The 21,689-nt window shown below is 32.6% G+C and overlaps 2 protein-coding genes across 2 annotated transcripts; both read left to right on the forward strand.

Moving 5' to 3' along the window:
- LOC107606676 (protein LURP-one-related 15-like) lies at positions 71-2,155 on the forward strand. The gene is made up of 3 exons (XM_016308713.2): positions 71-442; positions 828-1,055; positions 1,970-2,155. Exons 1-3 carry the CDS (start codon positions 176-178, stop codon positions 2,099-2,101), a joined length of 627 nt encoding a protein of 208 aa, XP_016164199.1. The 5' UTR covers positions 71-175; the 3' UTR covers positions 2,102-2,155.
- LOC110264842 lies at positions 8,615-11,574 on the forward strand. The gene is made up of 2 exons (XM_021107247.1): positions 8,615-10,051; positions 11,340-11,574. Exons 1-2 carry the CDS (start codon positions 9,610-9,612, stop codon positions 11,351-11,353), a joined length of 456 nt encoding a protein of 151 aa, XP_020962906.1. The 5' UTR covers positions 8,615-9,609; the 3' UTR covers positions 11,354-11,574.

A 21,689-nucleotide genomic window follows, 5' to 3' on the forward strand; every position in this document is an offset into this window, starting at 1 on the left:
CATTATATTGTCTAACTTTATAACCGCGTTTCTTTTCCATTTTATTCAAAGTGTGATCAACTATTTAAGTTGCATGAAAAATATGAGAACCAACTGCTTCATCTCCTATATATTACAGTGTTCTTAATTCTTACAACTAGAAAAAGGAAACTCTTATTAATTAATTTGTGAAGTAATGGAGGCAAGTGCACCTGATTTTGCATTGGCACATGGGTTCCCCATGAATATGATAAGTGTAGTAGATGATAAGTTCTGTGTTGTAAACCCAACAGAAATGATTGTGAAGAAGAAATACAATGGATTGTTGTTGAAGCAACGTTACAAAGTGAAAGATGTTAATGGGAAACTCTTGCTTCAAGTTGATGGGCCAAGCTTAAGCATCCACAAAAAGAGGGTTATGCGTGATGCTCAAGGTTCACCAATCCTCATAATGCAAGAGAAGGTGATCAACAAACACATGCAATATTGCATGTTGAACATTATTCTTACGAATAAATGACTGTTTTAGTCTCTAATATTTAAGTTAAGTCCTCTTCTTTACGTTTAAAATGTCGTATTTTTATTCTAAACGTTTTATTTTAGTCATTTAGTCAAAATGATTCTTTTCTTCTAAAAATACCCTTTTTTCTTTAATTGTTTTTTTCTTTTTTTTTTCCTTATTATTTTGTCTATTTCTCTCTTAAATCACTAAAATAACTACTGCGAACTAAAACAACACTTTACTCATTACTTATTAACCTATCATTTCTAATTATGCAAAATTAAAGCAGTTGTAATTCTGATAATGAAAAATATAAACTAACTCGATACCCATAAAATGCTAGCAGGTTAAAATGGTATCGCTCCGGCACCGGTGGAGGGTTCATAGAGGGAAAAGCTCAGATGATAAGGATGTGATATTTGGGGTGAGAAGGTCACACCCAATGGACATGAAACCTCGGCTTGATGTGTTCATGCCTGGTAATACTGATGAAGATGTAAGCAACTTTCAAGTTGTTGGTAGCCACACTCAAAAATCTTGCACTATTTACAAAGGTGACACCATCATTGCTCAGGTACAAATTTAATAATAAATGTTAGAGTAAATAGTCAAATTAGTTTTCAAAAAGATTATTTATTTTTTAAATTAGTCCCCAAAAATTTTTCTTAATCAAATGGGTCCTTCAAAGATTTTATGTTAGTCATTTTAGTTCTTTTGTCACTTCCGTTACTAACGATATCAAAATTTGTTGATATGATACATTTAATGACACCATAACGCATACTTAGTAGTTTTAATTAGCGGTTAACATGATAAATTTGTGAAATTAGATCAAATTAACCCCAACTTGAGGAATTCCAATGCTTCAAGTTCTTCCCTCAATTAGGTTTTAATTTGTTCCAATTTCATAAATTTATCATGCTAATAGTAAATAAAACTCCTATGTGTGTGTTGTAATATTACTTAACGTGTCACATTGACAAATTTTGGCGCCATCAACAAAAAATGATAGAAAAACTAACGCGATTAATTTAAAATCTTTAAAGGCGAATTCGATAAAAAAAAAAAAATTTGGAGACTAATTCGAAGAACGAATAATTTTTTAAGGACGAATTTGACCATTTACCTATAAATATTAAGAATATTTATATATACAATATTTTTTATCCTTAATGTTTATGATTTTTTTTTTAAAAAAAACTTTTAACATTTTATTTCGTTTAATTTTGTTTTTAACATTTTTAATTCATTCAATTTTATCCGTAATGTTTTTGATCTGTGTCAAATCTATCTTAGATATTTTTAAATTTGTTTTTAATGTTTTACATAGAGTTAACATTTGAAGGTAATTTTAACACAAATAAAAAAATTAAGAATAAAATTGAATAAATTAAAAATGTTAAACTTAAGGATATTTTTAAAGAAAATAACAAATATTAGATGAACCAAGGAAAAATGAAGCACATTTTTTTAAATTGATTTGTGTAGGTAAGTGATGTGTTCCCAAGCAGAAACTTCAGCAAATGGAAAGAAAGCTATAAAGTGAAGATTAATGAAGGGGTGGATTATGCTTTCGTCGTGGCATTACTTGTAATATTAACCGTAAATGACTACATTTGAATTTGGTTTCCCTCGGCATTAAATCAATAATAATAATAAGAAGGATGTTGTGTCTAGCAAAAAATGGTTGAAATAATGGGCTGAAATAAATAAAGCCTAGATTCTGGATAAATAAGCGAAGGAATTGTTGTAAAATAAATAAGGAAGATATAATAATAATAAAATAAAGAAGTAAAAGTAGAAGATTCTAGTATTAATATTTATTATAATTATTATTTTAATATAATAGAGATGATTAATATATTTACTAATATTATTTATATGGTAAATTTAGAACCCATGGAGAGATAAAAAAAAAGAGAGAATTTATATTATAGTAATGTATAGAGAAAGAAGAATATTTTTATTACTGTGTATCTCATATGTTTTATTACGTTGCTATTTATAAGCACAAAGAAGCTTTATTTTTAAACATAATTAAATATAATTATCTTTAGTAAACTAAGTCTCATGGAAAATTATCATCCACCTCATATTTTTATCACAACACTTTCCTTTGGATGACCATTTAGGATTATGGCTCATTAAAATCTTACTAAAGAAAAACCCAATAGGAAAAAATTTTAGTGAAGGAAAAAGAGTACAAAATCCTTTGTGATAGGAATTGCCTCATTAAAAACCTTGTGAAGAAAAATCCAATGGAAAAAAACCTGACTAAGAAAAAAAGAGTACAATCTCCCCCTCTTGTCGACATCATTTAACATCTCAAAATCGACGCATCCCAATATGATATACCAATTTTTCAAAGGAGAATTTTGGGAGTGACTTTGTAAATAAATCTGCCAGATTATCACTTGATCGGATCTGTTGGACATCAATTGTCCCTTGATTTTGAAGATCGTGAGTGAAGAAAAATTTGGGAGAAATATGCTTTGTTCTATCTTCTTTAATGTATCCGCTCTTAAGTTGAGCAATGCATGCTGTATTATCTTCAATCAGGACAGTTGGAGCTATCTTATGATCAATCAGTCCACATGATGACAGAATATATTGGATCAAACTCTTGAGCAAAAAACACTCGTGACTTGCTTCATGTATCACTAGTATTTCAGCATGATTAGAGGAGGTTGCTGCTATCATCTGTTTTGTGGACCTCCATGATATAGCTATATCACCATACGTGAATAGGTATCCTGTTTGAGATCTCCCTTTGTGTGGATCCGACAAATATCCTGCATCTGCATAGCCAACTAGTTGTGACTTGGATTCATTGGGATAAAGCAATCCCATATCAACCGTTCCATGAAGATATCGAAAAATTTGTTTGATTCCATTCCAATGTCTTCTGGTTGGAGAAGAACTATACTTTGCTAGTAAATTCACAGCAAATGATATATCAAGTCGTGTGTTATTAGCAAGATATATTAACGCTCCAATGACACTATGGTACTTCCAGACTAAGGATATCTTCATTTTCTTCCTTACGACGGAATTAAGCCTTTTCCACATCCAAAGATCTTACAATCATTGGGGTGCTTAATGGATGTGACTTATCCATATAAAATCTTTTCAAGATCTTTTCTGTGTATGTTGTTTGATGAATAAAGATCCCATTTTTTGTATGTTCGATCTGCAGGCCGAGACAAAATTTAGTCTTTTTAAAATCTTTTATCTCAAACTCTTCTTTTAGAGTTTTTATAATTGTTGGAATCTCTTCAGGAGTTCCAATAATATTTAAATTATTAACGTACACAGCAATTATAATGAATCCAAATGCAAATTTCTTTATGAAAATACATGGACAGATATCATCATTCTTAAATCCGTTTTTGGCCAGATACTCAGTAAGACGATTATACCACATTCATCCAGATTGCTTTAGACCATATAAAGATCTTTGCAATTTTATTGAGTATAACCCCTGTGGATATCCATTGGATGATTTTGACATCTTTAGTTCTTCAGGGACTTTCATATAGATATCACGATCTAATGAGCCGTATAAGTAGGTTGTTACCACATCCATTAAATGCATATGTAATTTATGATATGCAGATAAACTGACCAAATAACGCAATGTTATTGCATCCACTACATAGTAATACGTGTCTTCATAATCTATACTGGGCCTTTGTGAAAAATTTTGTGCCACAAATCGGGCTTTATAACGCACAACTTCATTTTTCTCATTTTGTTTTCTCACAAATACCCATCTGTATCCAATAGGTTTTACATCTTCTGGTGTACGAATTACAGGTCCGAAGACTTTACGTTTTATAACTGAGTCTAACTCAACCTTCATGGCTTCTTCCCATTTTGGCCAATAATTTCTTTGTCGACATTCTTCGACTAATCTTGGCTCAAGATCCTTACTTTCATGCATGCATGATATTTAATGCCACATTATATGCAAATATTTCATTGACAAATGTCTTATTTCGGTCCCATTTCTCTCCTGTAAAGACATAATTTATCGAGATCTTGTCATTTTCACAATTTTCAGGTACCTGAACATCTTTTAGCGTTAAAAATATATCAGAATTTTGGACAACTACAAGTGTCTTTACTATGTCTTTTCAACATGAATAGTATTTACCTCTTTTCTCTTTTGAGAATTTTTGTCTTTGAAACCGATAGGTCTGCTACGCTTCTGGCGTGAATTTGTTTCAGTGGTAATTTGTCCGACTGGAACATCAATTCGAATTGGGACATTTTCCGCTGGTATATAAGATTTTGTTATCCTCTTTGTATCGAAAAATGCATCAGGTAATTCATTTGCTATTCTTTACAAATATATAATCTTTTGAACTTCTAGTTCACATTGCCCTGATCGAGGATCTAAATGCATTAAGGATGATGCATTCCAATTAAGTTCCTTTTCAGGAAGCTTGTTCTCTCCCCCTAATGTTGGAAATTTTGATTAATCAAAATGACAATCCACAAATTGGGCTTTAAATACATCCCTAGTTTGTATCTCAAGATACCTTTCTATAGAGGGATAATCATATCTAACATATATCCCCAATTTTTTTGGATCCTATTTTGGTGCGAGAAGGTGGTGCAATGGGAACATATATCGCATACCCGAATATTCTTAAATGGAAAACATTTAGCTGCTGACTAAAAGCTAATTGCATAGGAGAGAACTGATGGTAACTCGTTGGTCTCAAACGAATAAGTGCTGCTGCATGTAAAATAGCATGCCTCCAAATCGAGGTTGGGAGATTTGTTCTCATAAGTAAGGGTCTAGCAATTAATTGGAGGCGTTTAATAAGTGATTCTGCTAACCCAATTTGTGTGTGAACATGAGCTACTGGATGTTCAACACTTATTCCATTAGCCATACAATAGGCATCAAAAGCTTGGGAAGTAAATTCATCAGCATTATCAAGACGAATTGCTTTGATTGGATTTTTTGGAAACTGTGCTTTTAATCGAATAATTTGAGCAAGTAATCTCGCAAACGCCAGGTTGCGAGAAGACAATAAGCACACATGTGACCTTCTCGAATATGCATTTACTAGGACCATAAAATATCTAAAAGATTCACATGGTGGATGAATAGGTACACATATATCGCCTTGAATCCTTTCTAGGAACTCAGGGGACTCAAATCCAATCTTTACTGGTGATGGCCTTAAAATTAACTTTTTCTGAGAATATGCAACACAACAAAATTCACTAAATTTAAGAATCTTCTGGTTCTTTAGTGAATGTCCATGGAAGTTTTCAATAGTTCTCAGCATCTTGGTTGTTCCCGAATGACCCAATCAGTCATGCCAAATTATAAATTCATTTGGGTTAGTAAACTTCTGGTTTAATTTACATTGGCATGTGATTCAATTGCACTAATTTTAGTATAATACAACCCAGATGAAAGTGAGGGTAACTTTTCTAATATAACTTTTTTATTTGATTCATGGATTGTGATATACAGATACTCATGATTTCCCTCATTCATTGTTTCAATATGATATCCATTTCGGCGAATATCTTTGAAACTCAACAAGTTCCTCAGAGACTTGGTAGATAATAGTGCATTATTTATTATAAATTTTGTTCTTCCAGAAAACAAAATTATAGTTCTTCCGGAACCTTCTATCACATTGTCCGAGACAATAATAGAATTAACATATTCTTCTTTTGGCACAAGATGGGTAAAATATATATTACTTTTGAGAATGGTGTGCGAACTTGCACTATCCGTAAGACAAACATCTTCACTATATGTCATTGTTATTCTCTTCAAAAACAAATAATAATAAATAGAAATATTTACGCAGTAGAATTATTTTCTTAATCGAAAATATTTTTCTAAAAAATATAGTATATACTAAAAAATTTTATTGTTATTATCTTGACACTTTCAGTAATTTTAAAATTCATAAACATTATTTATATTCATCGTATTTGAAATTCAAATGCATAGAAAATAAAACTTAACAAGAAGTTCTTTACCTTATTTATTTACATGAATACTTAACAATCTCACATATTAAACTATTCCATCATTGATCAAATGACCAATATTTTCTTCAAGATTCTCAAAGAAATCAGATACATCATAATGAGTGGTGTAATTTTCAGCATCATTTGAAACAAAATTTGTTTTCTTTTCTTTATCATCCTTTTTCAAAGATGCTTGATAAAGATCTACTAGGTGCCTTGGGGTACGACAAGTACGTGACCAATGTCCCTTTCCACCATAATGAAAACATTTATCCTCAATTGATTTATTTTGCCTATTATTTCTTTCTTTATCCCACTTTTGGTGAGATCCTTTCTTGTGAATATAATTTTTCTTCCTTTCATTTTTCTTGTTACCAAAACCTTGCCATTTACCTCTTCTGAGATTATAATTTGCCACATTTACTTTAGAAAATAAGGCGGCGTCAGTTGGGCGCGCTTCATGATTCCTTAAAAGTAATTCATTGTTGCGTTCAACAACAAGAAGGTAAGAAATTAACTCAGAATACTTTTTAAATCATTTTTCTCGATACTGCTGCTGCAAGAGCACATTCGAGGCATGGAAGGTCGAGAAAATTTTTTCTAACATATCATTATCAAATATCTTTTCCCCACATAATTTCATTCGTGAGGTAATTCGAAATATTGCTGAATTATATTCATTTATGGATTTAAAATCCTGTAGACGCAAGTGCGTCCATTCATATCGGGCTTGAAGAAGTATCACCGTCTTTTGATGATTGTACCTTTCTTCAAGGTCTTTCCACAGATCTGCAGGATCTTTTAATATGAGATATTCATTTTTCAATCCTTCGTCAAGATGACAACGAAGAAAAATCATGGCTTTAGCTTTATCCTTCTGGGATACATTATTTTCAGCCTTAATAGTATCTCCAAGATCCATTGAATCAAGATGGATTTTAGCATCTAGTATCCATGATAAATAGTTGTTTCTAGATATATCAAGAACATTAAATTCAAGATGAGAGAATTTTGACATAATAACAATTTTTTACCTGGAGTCTTTCTAAAATTTGATCAGAGTCTCGTGTTGATAACATGTTGTAAAATAAATAAGGAAGATATAATAATCTATTTATAAATACAAAAAAAATTTATGTTCAAACATAATTAAATATAATCACCCTTGATAAATTAAATCTTATGAAAAATAGTCATTCACCTCATATTCTTATCACAACAGGAATAACCTTGTTTTTAAGTGTCAATGACAAATATGAGATTTGTTCTTAAATAAGAGGAAAAAATAAATAATTTAAGGACTTTTCTTATTCATTCATTTTAATAATATAAGATTGTCTTAGCTAATTTATTTATAAAAATTTAAATGGGTTTAACTCAATTTTAAAAATTAACTCAATAAATATGAGTTATTATTATTTTATTATGCACAAATAATAATACACATTGGGTGCACAAAATAAAATATAAATTCTTATGTACATTTATATTAGCCAGATATATACATCATACATGTAAGTTGTAACTCAACATCATATAAAAGCATCTTGTTTTTCACTTGCTTCGTCATTTGTTTTAATTTATTATTGGTAGCTAGTTTTATTCTCTTTTCCAAACAAGTTTCAAATGGTATTTTATATACTTCTATATTCTATCACCAATCAATCATCGCTGCAGACTACCATCGGTTGCTGACCTTCCGGCAACCACTCTGGTCGCCATCAATGATCCTCCGGGCTCCGGCAACCTCTAGTCATTGTCGGCAATCATCTCCAGCCACCGCCAACCACCATCCATCACCGGTTACTCTAAATTCTAAAATTCAAATCCTAAATTTTAAACTCTAAATTTTAAATTTTAAGTTCTAAATTCTAAACATTAAATCTTAAATTCTAAACATTAAACCCTAAACCTTAAATAATAAACTCTAACTTTTAAACACTAAACCATAAATACCAAACCCTGGATGTGAAATTCTGAATCCAAAATTATAACCACTAAATTCTAAATTTTTTATTTGAATTTTAGATATTTTTATTATTTCTAACTTTGAATATGAGTGAGTATAAAATAGAAAGTTAGTTATAAAATTAAACTAACCTTCAATTCTGTTTTTTTTTTCTGTTTCTATTTTTTTGAATTAGTACCTACTGCACTAATAGTACTTATATCCTCTGTATATAAATGGTGTTGTATTTCAATCCGAGAGTGTGAACAATATTCTAACTTAATGAATGAAGTTCTGTTCCATTTTCTCTCTAGGTATAGTTTCTGCATCAAGGCATGAACTAATCTTCATGTAATCTGTTCTTGCTTCAAGTTCAGTTGTTAACAAGATATCCAGAGCTTGAAGATCCCACCTTTCTTTTTCTCTTTTCTTTAATTGTTCTCTTCCTTTTCTTTCCTCTTTCTTCTCCCTTGTCTATCATTCCTTTCGTGAAAATTTTTTCCCCTTTCTTGGATTCAATCATATCAATCACCCTGTCCGAATCATCCACAAAGAAATCCATCTCTCTTCAGTTTTTAATAAGCTGGACAACAACAATTACAATACGTAGAGATATCAGGTGTTGCTTACAATTCAGAGCTTAAGTCCTAAAGATCACCTTTACTAAGCAAAAATTTCACAACAATATGAAGAAGATGCTGCCAAGAAGACAAAAACTGAAACTGAAGCCTTCAAATAATGGAGACTTGATGATCTCACTCTATCAACCTGGATCCTTGCATCCGTTACCAAACCATTCAAAAACAAGATTTTTCATTGTCATCAATTTCATGAGATTTAGAATACACTCAATGACTATTTTTGAAACGTCAGCTACCAGAATTCAAAGCTTGAAAGCTCAATTGAAATGTGTAAGAAAAACTAGCTCCATCCAAGATTATCTTTCCCAAATCCAAGACTTGGTTGGTTCTCTGCAATTGATTGGATATCAGATTTAACAAGACGATCATATCTCAACAATTCTTGATGGTTTGTCCGAGGAGTATACAGTGTTCAACACCTCTGTACTGTCAAAACTATCCACCTATAAAGTTCCTGAAATTGAATCCTTTCTCAAAGCCTATGATGACATGTTGGAAAGATACAAAAAAAACCCCACGGTGGCATCCCCATGGCTAACCTAACACAAACACAATCCCAGCTTACCTTTCCATCGGATAGGGGCTCCTGGTCTCGACGCAGAAGAGGCGACAGGTTTGGCAGAGGAGGTCGTTCTTCTAATCAAGGCAATCGACCTCAATGCCAGCTTTGTGGTTGCCTGGGTCATGTGGTTCAAACCTGTTTTCATAGACTTGACCCTAATTTTCAAGCCTATGGCACTAGTTCCCCTTCACCACAGCCTGTGTATCCTTACTCTAACACTCAACCACCGCCTCCATCATCTCAATTTCATCAATCCCGCGCCTACTTCTCCAACCCTAATCTCAATCCAGAATCGGTATGGTATCTAGATTCGGGAGCAAGCCACCATGTGACACCAGATTCCTTCAATTTATTGCATTCAACTTCTTCAACTCCAGATTCAGATCAATTATTTGTAGGTAATGGCCAAGGTATGGAAATTCTTACTTATGGACAATCTATTCTTTGTGACAAAAATAGAAAAACCATGTTTCTTTTGAACAAATTACTTCATGTTTCTCATATTACACAAAATTTATTAAGTGTCTTTCAATTTGCTTTAGACAATCAGGTTTATTTTGAATTCTGGTCTTATAATTGTATTGTCCATGACCAAGATTCTCGACAAGTTATTCTCAACGGCAAAGCTAAAAATGGAATATATATTTCTTTGATAAGATGTTTATTCCTGTTTCTGATAGACCTTTAATTTAGTCCATATTTCTTTGATTGGTATATTAGACTATACCCTGTCAGTCAAAGTCATTTTCTTAATCATAGGCTTTTAGAATCTACTCACTGGAATCATTGATGCTCGTTTGATAAATAGATATTATAGAAGAAATACTCACATGATGCATCTTTATATGAAGATGACATTATAAACCCTTAGATGATTAATCAAATATATTTAGTAAGCATATCAACTCATCTAATGGCCCATAATATTATCTTCATGTAAAGATGTCATTATAGGAGTATCCACCTATTATAAATACCAAAAATATATTTTTTTGTACTATAGATAACAATAATAAGTGTTTATTTATAATTTATTTATTATTTTATTATAAAATAATTTTTCTAGTTAAATTTCGGTTAAACTAATAAACTAATAAAATAGTAAATTAGTAATTAGACCAGTTCGATGATGAATCCGGTTTTCAAAACCTTTGAGACAAATGATGATTAATTTAAGGTTTAACAAATATCTATATGGTATAAACTTATTCAACTATATGAGGAGGAATTCATCTGCTTTGATTCCTTCCTTGATTAATTAGGTTTTTGGTTTCTTGCAAGTTCAATTTCTGTTTTATTATATGGTTTAAAACTCTTTATTATGCCAATCCATTTTTGACCTTGATTCAAAATTTCATATGATAAGATGTAGATGTCCAAAACAAAATACCGAAAGAAGAGATAGGGTAAACTTGTTATTTAGATTATTTTTTTATTAGTTTAATATTGATAGTAATTAATTATAGTTAGAGTACATAAAGAGTACATAAAATTAACAACAAAAAATTAATTATAGTTTAACATTGATGCTCATTTGATACTACTTTATTTTATTATAATCCATGCATTATAATTTATTTCGTCCTGGATTTGATTAAACAGAAACAGTGACCATAAGAATTAAAAAAAAGTTTGATTAAGTTTAAGATAGAACAATCATGTAACTAATTGTCTGTTTTAATTTTATGTGGCTTTCAGTTTCTTGCATGTAACATGCATTAGTTGCTGCATGCGAAGCAAAGGTAAATCTGAGCATGTAGGAGAAAGGAGTGTAAAACTTTTATCGCGGATGGCACATTTATCGCGGCTTGGTTTTAAATATGAGCTCAAGGCTTGGCACGAATACAGAATCTATAAGGGAAAGACAAGAGGTATAATGATAATAATAATAATAATAATAATCATTCTCTTTTATCGAAAATATGTTAGTTTTTGATTTAGTTGTTTTTTATTTTGTTATCTAGATTATTTTTAATTTTAAATATTTTGTGGTTAATTTTATGTACTCTTTATGTATTTCTTATGTACTCTTAAATATAATTAATTATCATCAATATTAAACGAATAGAAAAATAATCTAAATAATAGATTGAGTTGCTTATATCTTATGATTAATTTTAGGTTTTTTCGATACATCTTACGCACCTGTAAAAAGTGTACAAAAGGGAGACGAGAGTTAGAAAAGAGAGCAATCTCGACAGCAGCTATGCTATACAAATCCTTTTTTATTGTCACTATCTATTAATCACGATCAAGGTAGTAAATTCGTAGTTTTTATCTCGACTCGAAAGATTAGTGTAGAATCGTAATTCATAGAATTGTAATACGAAACGTAAATATAACTCGTAAATTTAAAATATTTATAAAAAAAATTTAACAAGTATGTGTAATATGCTTTATTAAATAGTAAGTGAAAATAAATATAAATATATCAACAAAATAAAAATTTACTATAATAGATTTTTACAACATAAGAACAGTAACACAAGAAAAATCTAGAGGCACGCATAGTTGAGAAAAGTAAAAATAGAAATAGAACAACTAGATGGTAGCACCAGCACATCAGGAACCGGCAAGGCTTAGTGGAACCAAAGAGAAAGAGGCGCTCATTGGAGCAGCGTCAATGGCAACGAGCAACAAGCTTCGTTGAGAGAGGAGAGATTAAGAGAGAATCCAAAAAGACCCACAACTCAGATTTAGAGAACCAAAGAGGGGCAAAAACGGCGCAATACCTAGAATTTCATCCCTCTTCACCACTAATTGGCTAAGAAACCATACTCTTTCCTCAGCTTGCTTCGCTAGACGTTGCACGACGGCAGAACCGCAATTCTACCGAATCTGTGTCTTTACTCGGCGATTCTGCACGAATGGTTGTCGTCCAAGATGAAGACTAGAATCGGAACGGAAAGAAGAGTCAGAGTTGCAAAATCGTTCGATTTAGCAAGTTAGTTGGCGATTCTGTCTACCTTGATCACAACAACTTCACATTTATGAACTATTTATTATTTTGATAATCTCATGTTAGTGTTTTATTATGGTTGTACTAATGAAATGAGATGAAATAATTGAATTATTAAATATGTATTTTATTTGCTTAGTTGTTAGTTGACTATCGGGTACATAAATAAATAAGGGATGCATTTTTTTTAATACAAGTCTGCTACACATATAAGTTTTTTGATATACAACTATACAAGTTTTTGCAAATTCAACAAAAATAATTCTCAGTTTAGATTGCGTGTAAATACGTACTTTCCCAACTCTTGAATAGCGCGAATGACAAACAATTTTTCTCCCCCAATCAAAATCGCAATACTCAAAATTCAAACAAGGATCAAAATCTCTAAAAAAAATATCTCAAAATTGTCGCAGAAAGTGAAGGAAGTTTCGAAACTAAATTTGAAAAGAATTATGAGAAAATGAAATAAGAAGAAGAAGAAAAAGCAGCAGAAGATGAGGAGGTGTTTTAAATGATGCAGAACTTATCAATACAAAAACACCAAAAATTCTTAAATAAAACACATAAATATCTTAGTTTTACACCGAAATTTGCTGCAAATACACAAAAATATTTCTTTTAATGCTGTATTTTTTCTTCTTCTTTTTTTCCTTATTTTTTTCTTTCTTTTAGTTGAATGAATGTAAGTTCATACTCTTCCAAATAATTTTGTAGCATTATGTGTTTATTCTTCTTCTTTGTTTGATTTTTTTGTTTTTATTCTTTTTAAGAGAGTAAAACAAGAAGAAACTTGAGAAGGTAAAACAAGAAGAAAAAGATGAATAAAAATAATAAGAAGAAGAAGATGGTGATGATAAAAAAAAAAGAAGCAGCAGCAGAAGATGAGCAGGAGGAGGAGGAAGAGGAAGAGTTTTGAATTATGCAGAACTTATCAGTACAAAAACACCGAAAATTCTTAAACAATACACATAAATATCTTAGTTTTACACTGAAATTTGTTACAAATACAAAAAAATATTTCCTTTAATGCTACAACTTTTTTCTTCTTATTTTTTTCTTCTTTCTTTCTTTTAGTTGAATGAATGTAAGTTTATCCTCCTCCAAGTAATTTTGTAGCATTATGTATTTTTTCTTCTTTTTTGTTTGATTTTTTTTTGTTTTTATTCTTGTTAAGAGAGTAAAACAAGAAGAAACTTGAGAAGGTAAAATAAGAAGGAAAAGATGAATAAGAAAAGAAGAAGAAGAAGAAGAAGAAGAAGAAGAAGAAGAAGAAGAAGAAGAAGAAGAAGAAGAAGAAGAAGAAGAAGAAGATGGTGATGATGATGAAAAAAAGAAGAAGCAACAGAAGATGAGGAGGAGGAAGAGGAAGAGTTTTGAATTATGCAGAACTTATCAGTACAAAAACACCAAAAATTTCTTAAACAATATGTTGATAAAAAAATTATTTTCGATAACAGTGAGTTGAATCGAAATGAGTTGAGTATGGTTTCTCGAGAAGGTACGCTTGTAAGTCTGAAGTTGGAGGTAATTGGTGCTGATGTGGATTTCGATTGTTTTGTTGATCGAGTAAGCCAAATCGAGTAGGAGATTCGATTCGAAGAATTGAGTAAGGCCTTCAAAAGAGCTGGTCGATTAGTTGTGAAAGTGGGAAGTTAATGGCTTTTATTGCACGAGGAGATCATGAAGAATATCTACAATCATGAGGCGGGAACGGTTACCAAGAGAGACTGCGCTTCAAAATTTGAAATGCCATATTTAATTATAGGGTAAAGTATTAACTTGGTCCTCTATGTTTGGGCGTATTTCTATTTTGGTCCTTAAGGTTTAAAGTGTTCTATTTGAATCCAAAAAAGTTTCATTTACCATCAATTTAGTCCCACAGTGAGGTCAAAATTAAATAATTAACGAAATGTCCTATATAACAATAGTATAAGAACAAAATCGATAATCTGGAGAACAAGTACAAGCTCTAGAAGCACAAAATCAACCGTTGATACATCAATACATTTATTTATTATTTTCTTTAGTTCTATAGAAAATATTTTATTTATATTATAAAAAAATAATAAATAAATGTATTAATACATCCACGGTTGATTTTGTGCCTCTAGAACTTGTACCTGTTCTCTAGATTATCGATTTTGTTCTTGTGCTGTTATTATGTAGGACATTCCGTTAATTATTTAACTTTGACATCATTGTGGACTAAATTGATGCTAAATGAAACTTTTTTGGATTCAAATAGAACACTTTAAACCTTAAGGACCAAAACAGAAATACGCCCAAACATAGGGGACTAATTTAATACTTTACCCTTAATTATAATTAATTGTAAATTAATGAGTAGTTATGTAAGATTAGCCTATAAATACTAGGAAATCTTAGTGAATAAGGGTTGGAACTTTTACTCAGAAAAGAGACTCTGGCACTCTCACGTCCCAGCGAATCCCTGAGTTTGCAATCGAGTTACATTTTCTGTAGGGTTCCTTCCATCTTCTTCTTTCTTTCATTTCATTTTTCCTGTAAGCTTAGCATTTCAATTAATTTTACTTATCAAGTGTTCTTTACTTTCTTTAATCAATTTATCCTTCCGCCTTTAAGTCTTTTATGTTGAAGTCTTTGGATCGAATCGAAGGCATTTTGTTGTTTTCCTTTAATTTCACTGCAAACCTTTCTATTTGTTATCTATTTGTTTTTCGAAACTTCAATTTTTAAGTCTTAATTATTAATTTACAAATTTAGTATATTTTTATTTTCAAATTTGGTCTAATCAAAGACGCTTTTGATGCACTTCTAGAAAATTGGTACTTGCACAGAGGAGTAGGTTTCGCTCCCAGATCATTAGATATCGAACCACCATCGATTTGCTAAAAATCAACAAAACAAATTGGCACGCCCAATGGGACAGTTTTAAATCGAAGTGTGTCAAATAAATCCTTTTTCAGTAATTGTTGGTGTATGCGATTACGAAGTGGGAAGATTATTCACATGGCTAATGAATTATCAAATGTGAATGGTGGGTCATCCACCAATGATAGCATACCGATTTCCATGCAACAAGCCAATGTGTCTTCACGTTCGGAACGTGCAATTGGAACTGAAAGTATAGTCGTTACGACTATTCAAACTGGAAATGTTGGACGTAATACTCGTCCACGTGGTCTTGTGCCACCATATCAACCTCCATTAACTGCTGGTTGGCCCCCTTATGGTCTTGTTCTTGGTTACACTCCACCGGTGGGTGGTTTTATGCTGCCTGTCCGTTTTGGGAATGTAAATAGAGCAAATAATGTTGAAAATCCACAACATTCTGAGTATTCTCGTGATTATCATGTGGGCTCCACTTCCAATGCTGCGAATTCGATGGCAGTATATCGGCAACAAGTGGAGGAGTGTCACCATGACTTGGTTAATTTATTGACTCAGTAAATGACTACAATTTTGAATCCCATGATGGCTGATCATGAATCAAGATTTGAGCGTCTTGCTAGACAAGTTGAAAGAATTGCTCGAATTGTTGATTATGATGAAGGTGAGAGGCATAATGCCAGGGGAAATAACGAAGGAATGGAAAATATTTTTCAAAATAAAAACCATATTCCGAATCGAGAAAATCCTCACGTGGTTCCTTGAGGTTAAAATGCTGATGATTATCTAGCCGGATTGCATGGTGATCGCTATCAAGTTACTAGAATTATAGAAGAAGTGTTAAATCGGGTTGGGCTAAATGTTGGTTTTATGAATCAACCATATTTCGTATCCGCTTTTTCCCAAGTGGTTCAAATGGCTGAAGTGCCAAGAGGGGTGAAAATCCCAAAAATAACCACAAAATTTGCTGGTGAAGTTGGAGAATCGACTACTGAACATGTTACTCGTTATTTGGTCGAAATCGGGAATCTAGCTAATGATGAAAATTTAAAAATAAAATTTTTTCCTTCATCATTGACAAAGAATACATTTACTTGGTTTTCGAATCTTAGATCAAATTTGATTACAACATGGAGTTAGACCATTGATGATTATTTGATACGTTTCAAAAACACTAGAAGTAGATGCTATGTGTCATTACCTGAGAATGAGATAGTAAAAATAGCAATTATGGGATTGGGATTTTATATGCGTAGAAAATTGCTTAATGTGCATATTCCCGATTTGGCCCATCTGGCTGAAAAGGTTCGACAGACCGAACTTATGAAAAGAGAAAAAGAGAAATACAGGAGTGAACAAAGATCAAAGAGTAAACCTTTTACTCGAAAGAAAAAAGTTGCCTATGTAACAATGGAGTCTTCAGAAGAAGAATTCGATTTCGAAACAGAAATCGATTTGGCCGAACTTAAGAAAGGCCCTCCTTATGTTTGTTCTTTGTTGAAGAAATTGCCAAATAATGAAAAGTCGAATGATTCAAAACTAAAAAGTGGGAAAAAATATAGTTTTGATATTTCAAAATTTGATCAGATTTTTGATGTGTTGCTTAAAGATAAACAGTTAATTTTACATGAGGGTAGAACTTTGCTTTCTGTGAAAGATTTAAAAGGAAAGCCTTATTGTAAGTTTCATCAAGCAATAAGTCATTCGACTAATAGTTGTGTCCATTTCAGGGACTTAATTCAAGAGGCAATAATGGAGGGACGGTTGAAATTCGATGATGGCAAGAAAGAAATGAAGGTTGATGTAGATCCTTTCGAAGTTGATGCCAGTTATGTTGAACCTTGCTTTGGAGTGAACACGGTAGGCATGTCCTACGATTTTGATGTGGCTCTCGATGATTTTGAGTCACAGGTCAGATCGGTATACCCTAGAACAGGGGACGGTTTGCTGGACTTCTTAGTTCAACAGAAGATCAAAGATCGGGACGTATCTCTGTGTCCGCGGTGCAATGCTGTTTTTGATGCTGAAGCAGCGACAATCTTTGAAAAAGAAAGGATGAAGAATGAGTTGGCTCATAGGGAAGAACAGGCCCGTCAGAGACAGCCACTCAGGCGTATAGAGGGCTCTAGTTCGAAAACTCCTCAAGAGAATGTAAGTACACCTTTAAGCCGTTCTCAGGCTATAGATGGTTCTATTATAGTCTCTCAACAACGGTATGCTAGAGGCCTACTCCAAAAGGCGAAGATGGAAGCTGCAAATTCGATCCCGACCCCAATGGTTTCTATCCTTAAGCTCACATCCAGTGGTGCTGATCATTTTCAAAATCCAACCCAGTATAGAGAAATTGTAGGATCCCTGCAATACTTGACTATTTTTAGAACAGGCCTTGCTTCTCAGTCAACAAAGTATCTCACTACATGCATTCACCTACAATTGAGCATTGGAAGGCTGTGAAACGAATCCTAAGATATGTGACAGGTACAGTATCGATAGGCATTCGATTTCAGAAATGTACCAATTTTAGATTATTTGCTTTTACAGATTCAGATTGGGCAGGGGATTTGGAAGATAGGAAACCGATCACTGGCTATTGTGTATACTTAGGAAGCAATCTTGTATCATGGAGAAGCAATAAACAAGCCAAGGTTAGCCGCAGTAGTACTGAAGCAGAATACAGGAGTATTGCAGCAGCTTAGTTCGAATTGATATCCATTCAGCAACTCTTAAAGGAACTTAGAGTTCAGCAACTAGTTGCACCAATAATATACTGTGATAATCAAAGCGCGTGTTTATTGGATGCCAATCCAATACTCCGTACGAGGTGCAACTATATGGAGATTGACCTGAACTGCCTCAGAAAAATAGTGAATAAAAAAAAGTCTTATGTTCTTCATATACCCTTCGTAGATCAAATAATTGGGGGCGTTTTCACTAAACCACTTTCAGCACCTCTATTCCACAAGTTCAGAGACAAATTTAAAGTGGTTCTTCAACCCACTGTTAAGTTTAAAAGAGGCTATGAATGAGTATAAAATAAAAAGTTAGTTATAAAATTAAACTAATCCTCAATTATGTTCTTTTTTTTTGTCTTTATTTCCCTGAATTGGTACCTACTGTACTAGTACTACTTATATTCTCTGTGTATAAATAATGTTGTATTTCAGTTCAAGAGAGTGAACAATATTCTAACTCAATGAATGAAATTCTATTCTATTTTTTTTTGGGTATAATTTCTGTATCAATGCATGAATTAATCTTCGTGCAATCTGTTTTTGCTTCAAGTTCAATTGTTAACATTAAATTTTTTTATTGTAAATTATTGACTATTTTATTAGCTAAAAATGATTGGTTCCTAAGATTTTTCTTTTCTTAATTATACAATGAGACAGACAATGATATTATAAAGATGATTATTTCTAATTTCTCTATATTTTATTGAATTTTGATATTTTTATATTCAGAATAAATATAATTAAATCATGTTGAACTCTTAACATTAATTTTTTATTTTTGTCCTCAATCAATATTAAAAATATGAATATGATAGTGCATGGAGGTGCTGGAAAACTGTGAAAGTCAAATCCAACGGCAAGCAAAACTAGCCGCATCCAGCATCACTATTAATATTATTATAATGTTGAATATGATGCATATAATTATAGTGAAATGGATACATGGGCTAACCAGCGCCACACATGATATCAAGTTGTGTTCATTTTACTATTTTAGACTAAATCGATTAGTGATCTAAATAGATTTTATTTGAGGATTTGAGCAATCTTCTCAAAGAAAATTTAAGAAAGGACAAAAGACGAATAAATTAAACAGTACTGCTACATGTACAAAATTTGTTGATAACCAAACTCAATTAGTTGATCCAGCAACAACTAAAAACACTAAAAAAAAAACTCGTGCCCATGCATTACACATTAACGCTAATTTAAAGTACGCGCATTTTGTTCTTCTTCCACTCTCATTTCAAAACCCTTTTTTCTACTCTCATTTCAAAACCGTTTCATCTTTATCTTCAAATTTTAAAATCTTTTAAAATCAAAGCACAAAAACTCGAACGAACCTTAAGAAGAAAAGAAACTGATGACTATTTAAAGTATAATAAATTTGATTCTTTCTTGTAACACTCTACCACACAGAACTTTACACTTAAGTCATAAAACAGATGTGGTGTGGTATTACGACCTCTAAAATAAAATATATATACGAATAATAATTGGAAGAATATAATATACGAGGAGTCTTGAAGAATAGGTAAAGCAAAATCACAAAATTAAAAGTGCAACGTTAAGGAATAACATAACTTGCGTACGAAGAAAGCTAGAGTTCATAAACATATATATATAGACAGTAAGAACAAAGGGTCAAGAATACAAAATAACAAGCTCCTAACTCAGCCTGCGAAGTTAAGGCTGGCCGAAGAATATTTACATACATATACTTAACCCAAAACCCAAAATACATATATAAAAAATCCTAATTCTCCATAAACCTATAAGAGGTGAAAAATAAGACAAGTTATCAGGAGAGTTCTATGATCATACATATAAACTATACATCAAAGTAAAGTCTCAAAATCCACTTCGCTGCAGAACTCCAGACGCCTAGCGAGGTGCATCTCGACGTGCATCTGAAAAACAAAGGTACAAAATAAACAAGCTCCAACTCAACCTGCGAAGCTAAGGCTGGCCAGAGAAATATTCATATATATACATATAGAAAATCCATAACCCAAAATGCATAAAAGACACCCTAGTTCTCCATAAATCTCTAGGAGGTGCAAAAGTAAAACATATATACATAAGGAGAGTCTATACATATAGATACAACAAAATAGAACAAAAGTGAAATCCCAAAAGCCCACTTCGCTGCAGAGAACTCCAGACGCCTAACGAGATACCTCTCAACCTGCATCTGAAAAACACAAATATCCGTATGGAATGAGAATCGGGGGTTCTCAGCATGGTAAATGTGCCACGTACATAAGATATAAGGTCTTGGAAAAGCCAGAGAAAATCCTAAAACGCCGACACTTAGATATTATAAAACTTAGAGAACTAAAATAGAAACCATAAACAAGTGGTCCTCTAAGGTTCTAACTTAACCAAAATCGAACTAAAATCCTTAATCTCTCCGCCTTTCCTCCGTTTCTCCAACTCCGGTAAAATCACATTGACAAACAAATAGACAATGACAAACACAGGTAGAATACAAGTAATAGATAGCAAGTATAACAAATAGCATATTAAAATCACTTAGGCATTCCCAATTAATGCACAAGCAAGCAATTCAAATAATATACATATGATGTATGCCTGTCCTATGGCTGATGAGTCTTATCTGTTGGTTATCAAGCAAACCCGACAAGTCCGACTGCTAAACCCTGGACTGTCCTCCGACGCGCATCCAAGAGTCTATGCATAGCTTTTTCTCATATATATAAAATTGCTCAATGGGGGTATCCTTTCTGGGAATTTATAAGTGCCCAGTCACCCTTACGTCGTAGGGTCAACAGAGTATCGAGTCTCAACCTGGAAAACGTGGTGGCAAACCATGGTACTTTACCCAGAAAAACTCGTATCTCAGATAAAATAAGTGCATAAGCCACTTAAACTTTCATATTCATTCATAATCATTCCTTATGGCCATAACATCACATATACATCATGTATCTGCACTTTTATACATAATAATCATAACCTGGAGCAAATGGGGTGAACCACACCCTTGCATCTATCCGAGGAGTGTAACAGCTCAGACCACCCGCTATCAAGATATTGTCCGCTTTGGCACATAAGGCCTCACGGTTTTGCCTTTGACGATAGGGATGATAGCCGAAGCCCCTCACACTCACTCGTCAAAACGCATCATGCTAGGTAGAGGTATCGACACCCTTATAAGGCATGCTTCGTTCTCCTCCCCAACCGATATGGGACCTTATAGGGAGCCTCTATACTAACCAACCTGGAGTAAGTGGGGGCGAAACCACAACCTTGCGTCTACCCAGGAGGTACGTTCTCATATGCCTAGGAAGAACAAAGGAGGGGATCCTAACCTCCCACCATCTCACTGGGGGCGATTTTACAATACCAGGAGGAACAAGGAAGGGGATCCTCACCTTCCACCATCTCTTGGGGTCGCACTTTCAAGAAAGAGTGCTCAGATGAAATATTTATTCATTTCTTTAATCAGTTTATATATATATATAT

Source organism: Arachis ipaensis, chromosome B07 (genome assembly GCF_000816755.2).
Source record: "Arachis ipaensis cultivar K30076 chromosome B07, Araip1.1, whole genome shotgun sequence".
NCBI classification, from domain to species: Eukaryota; Viridiplantae; Streptophyta; class Magnoliopsida; order Fabales; family Fabaceae; genus Arachis; species Arachis ipaensis.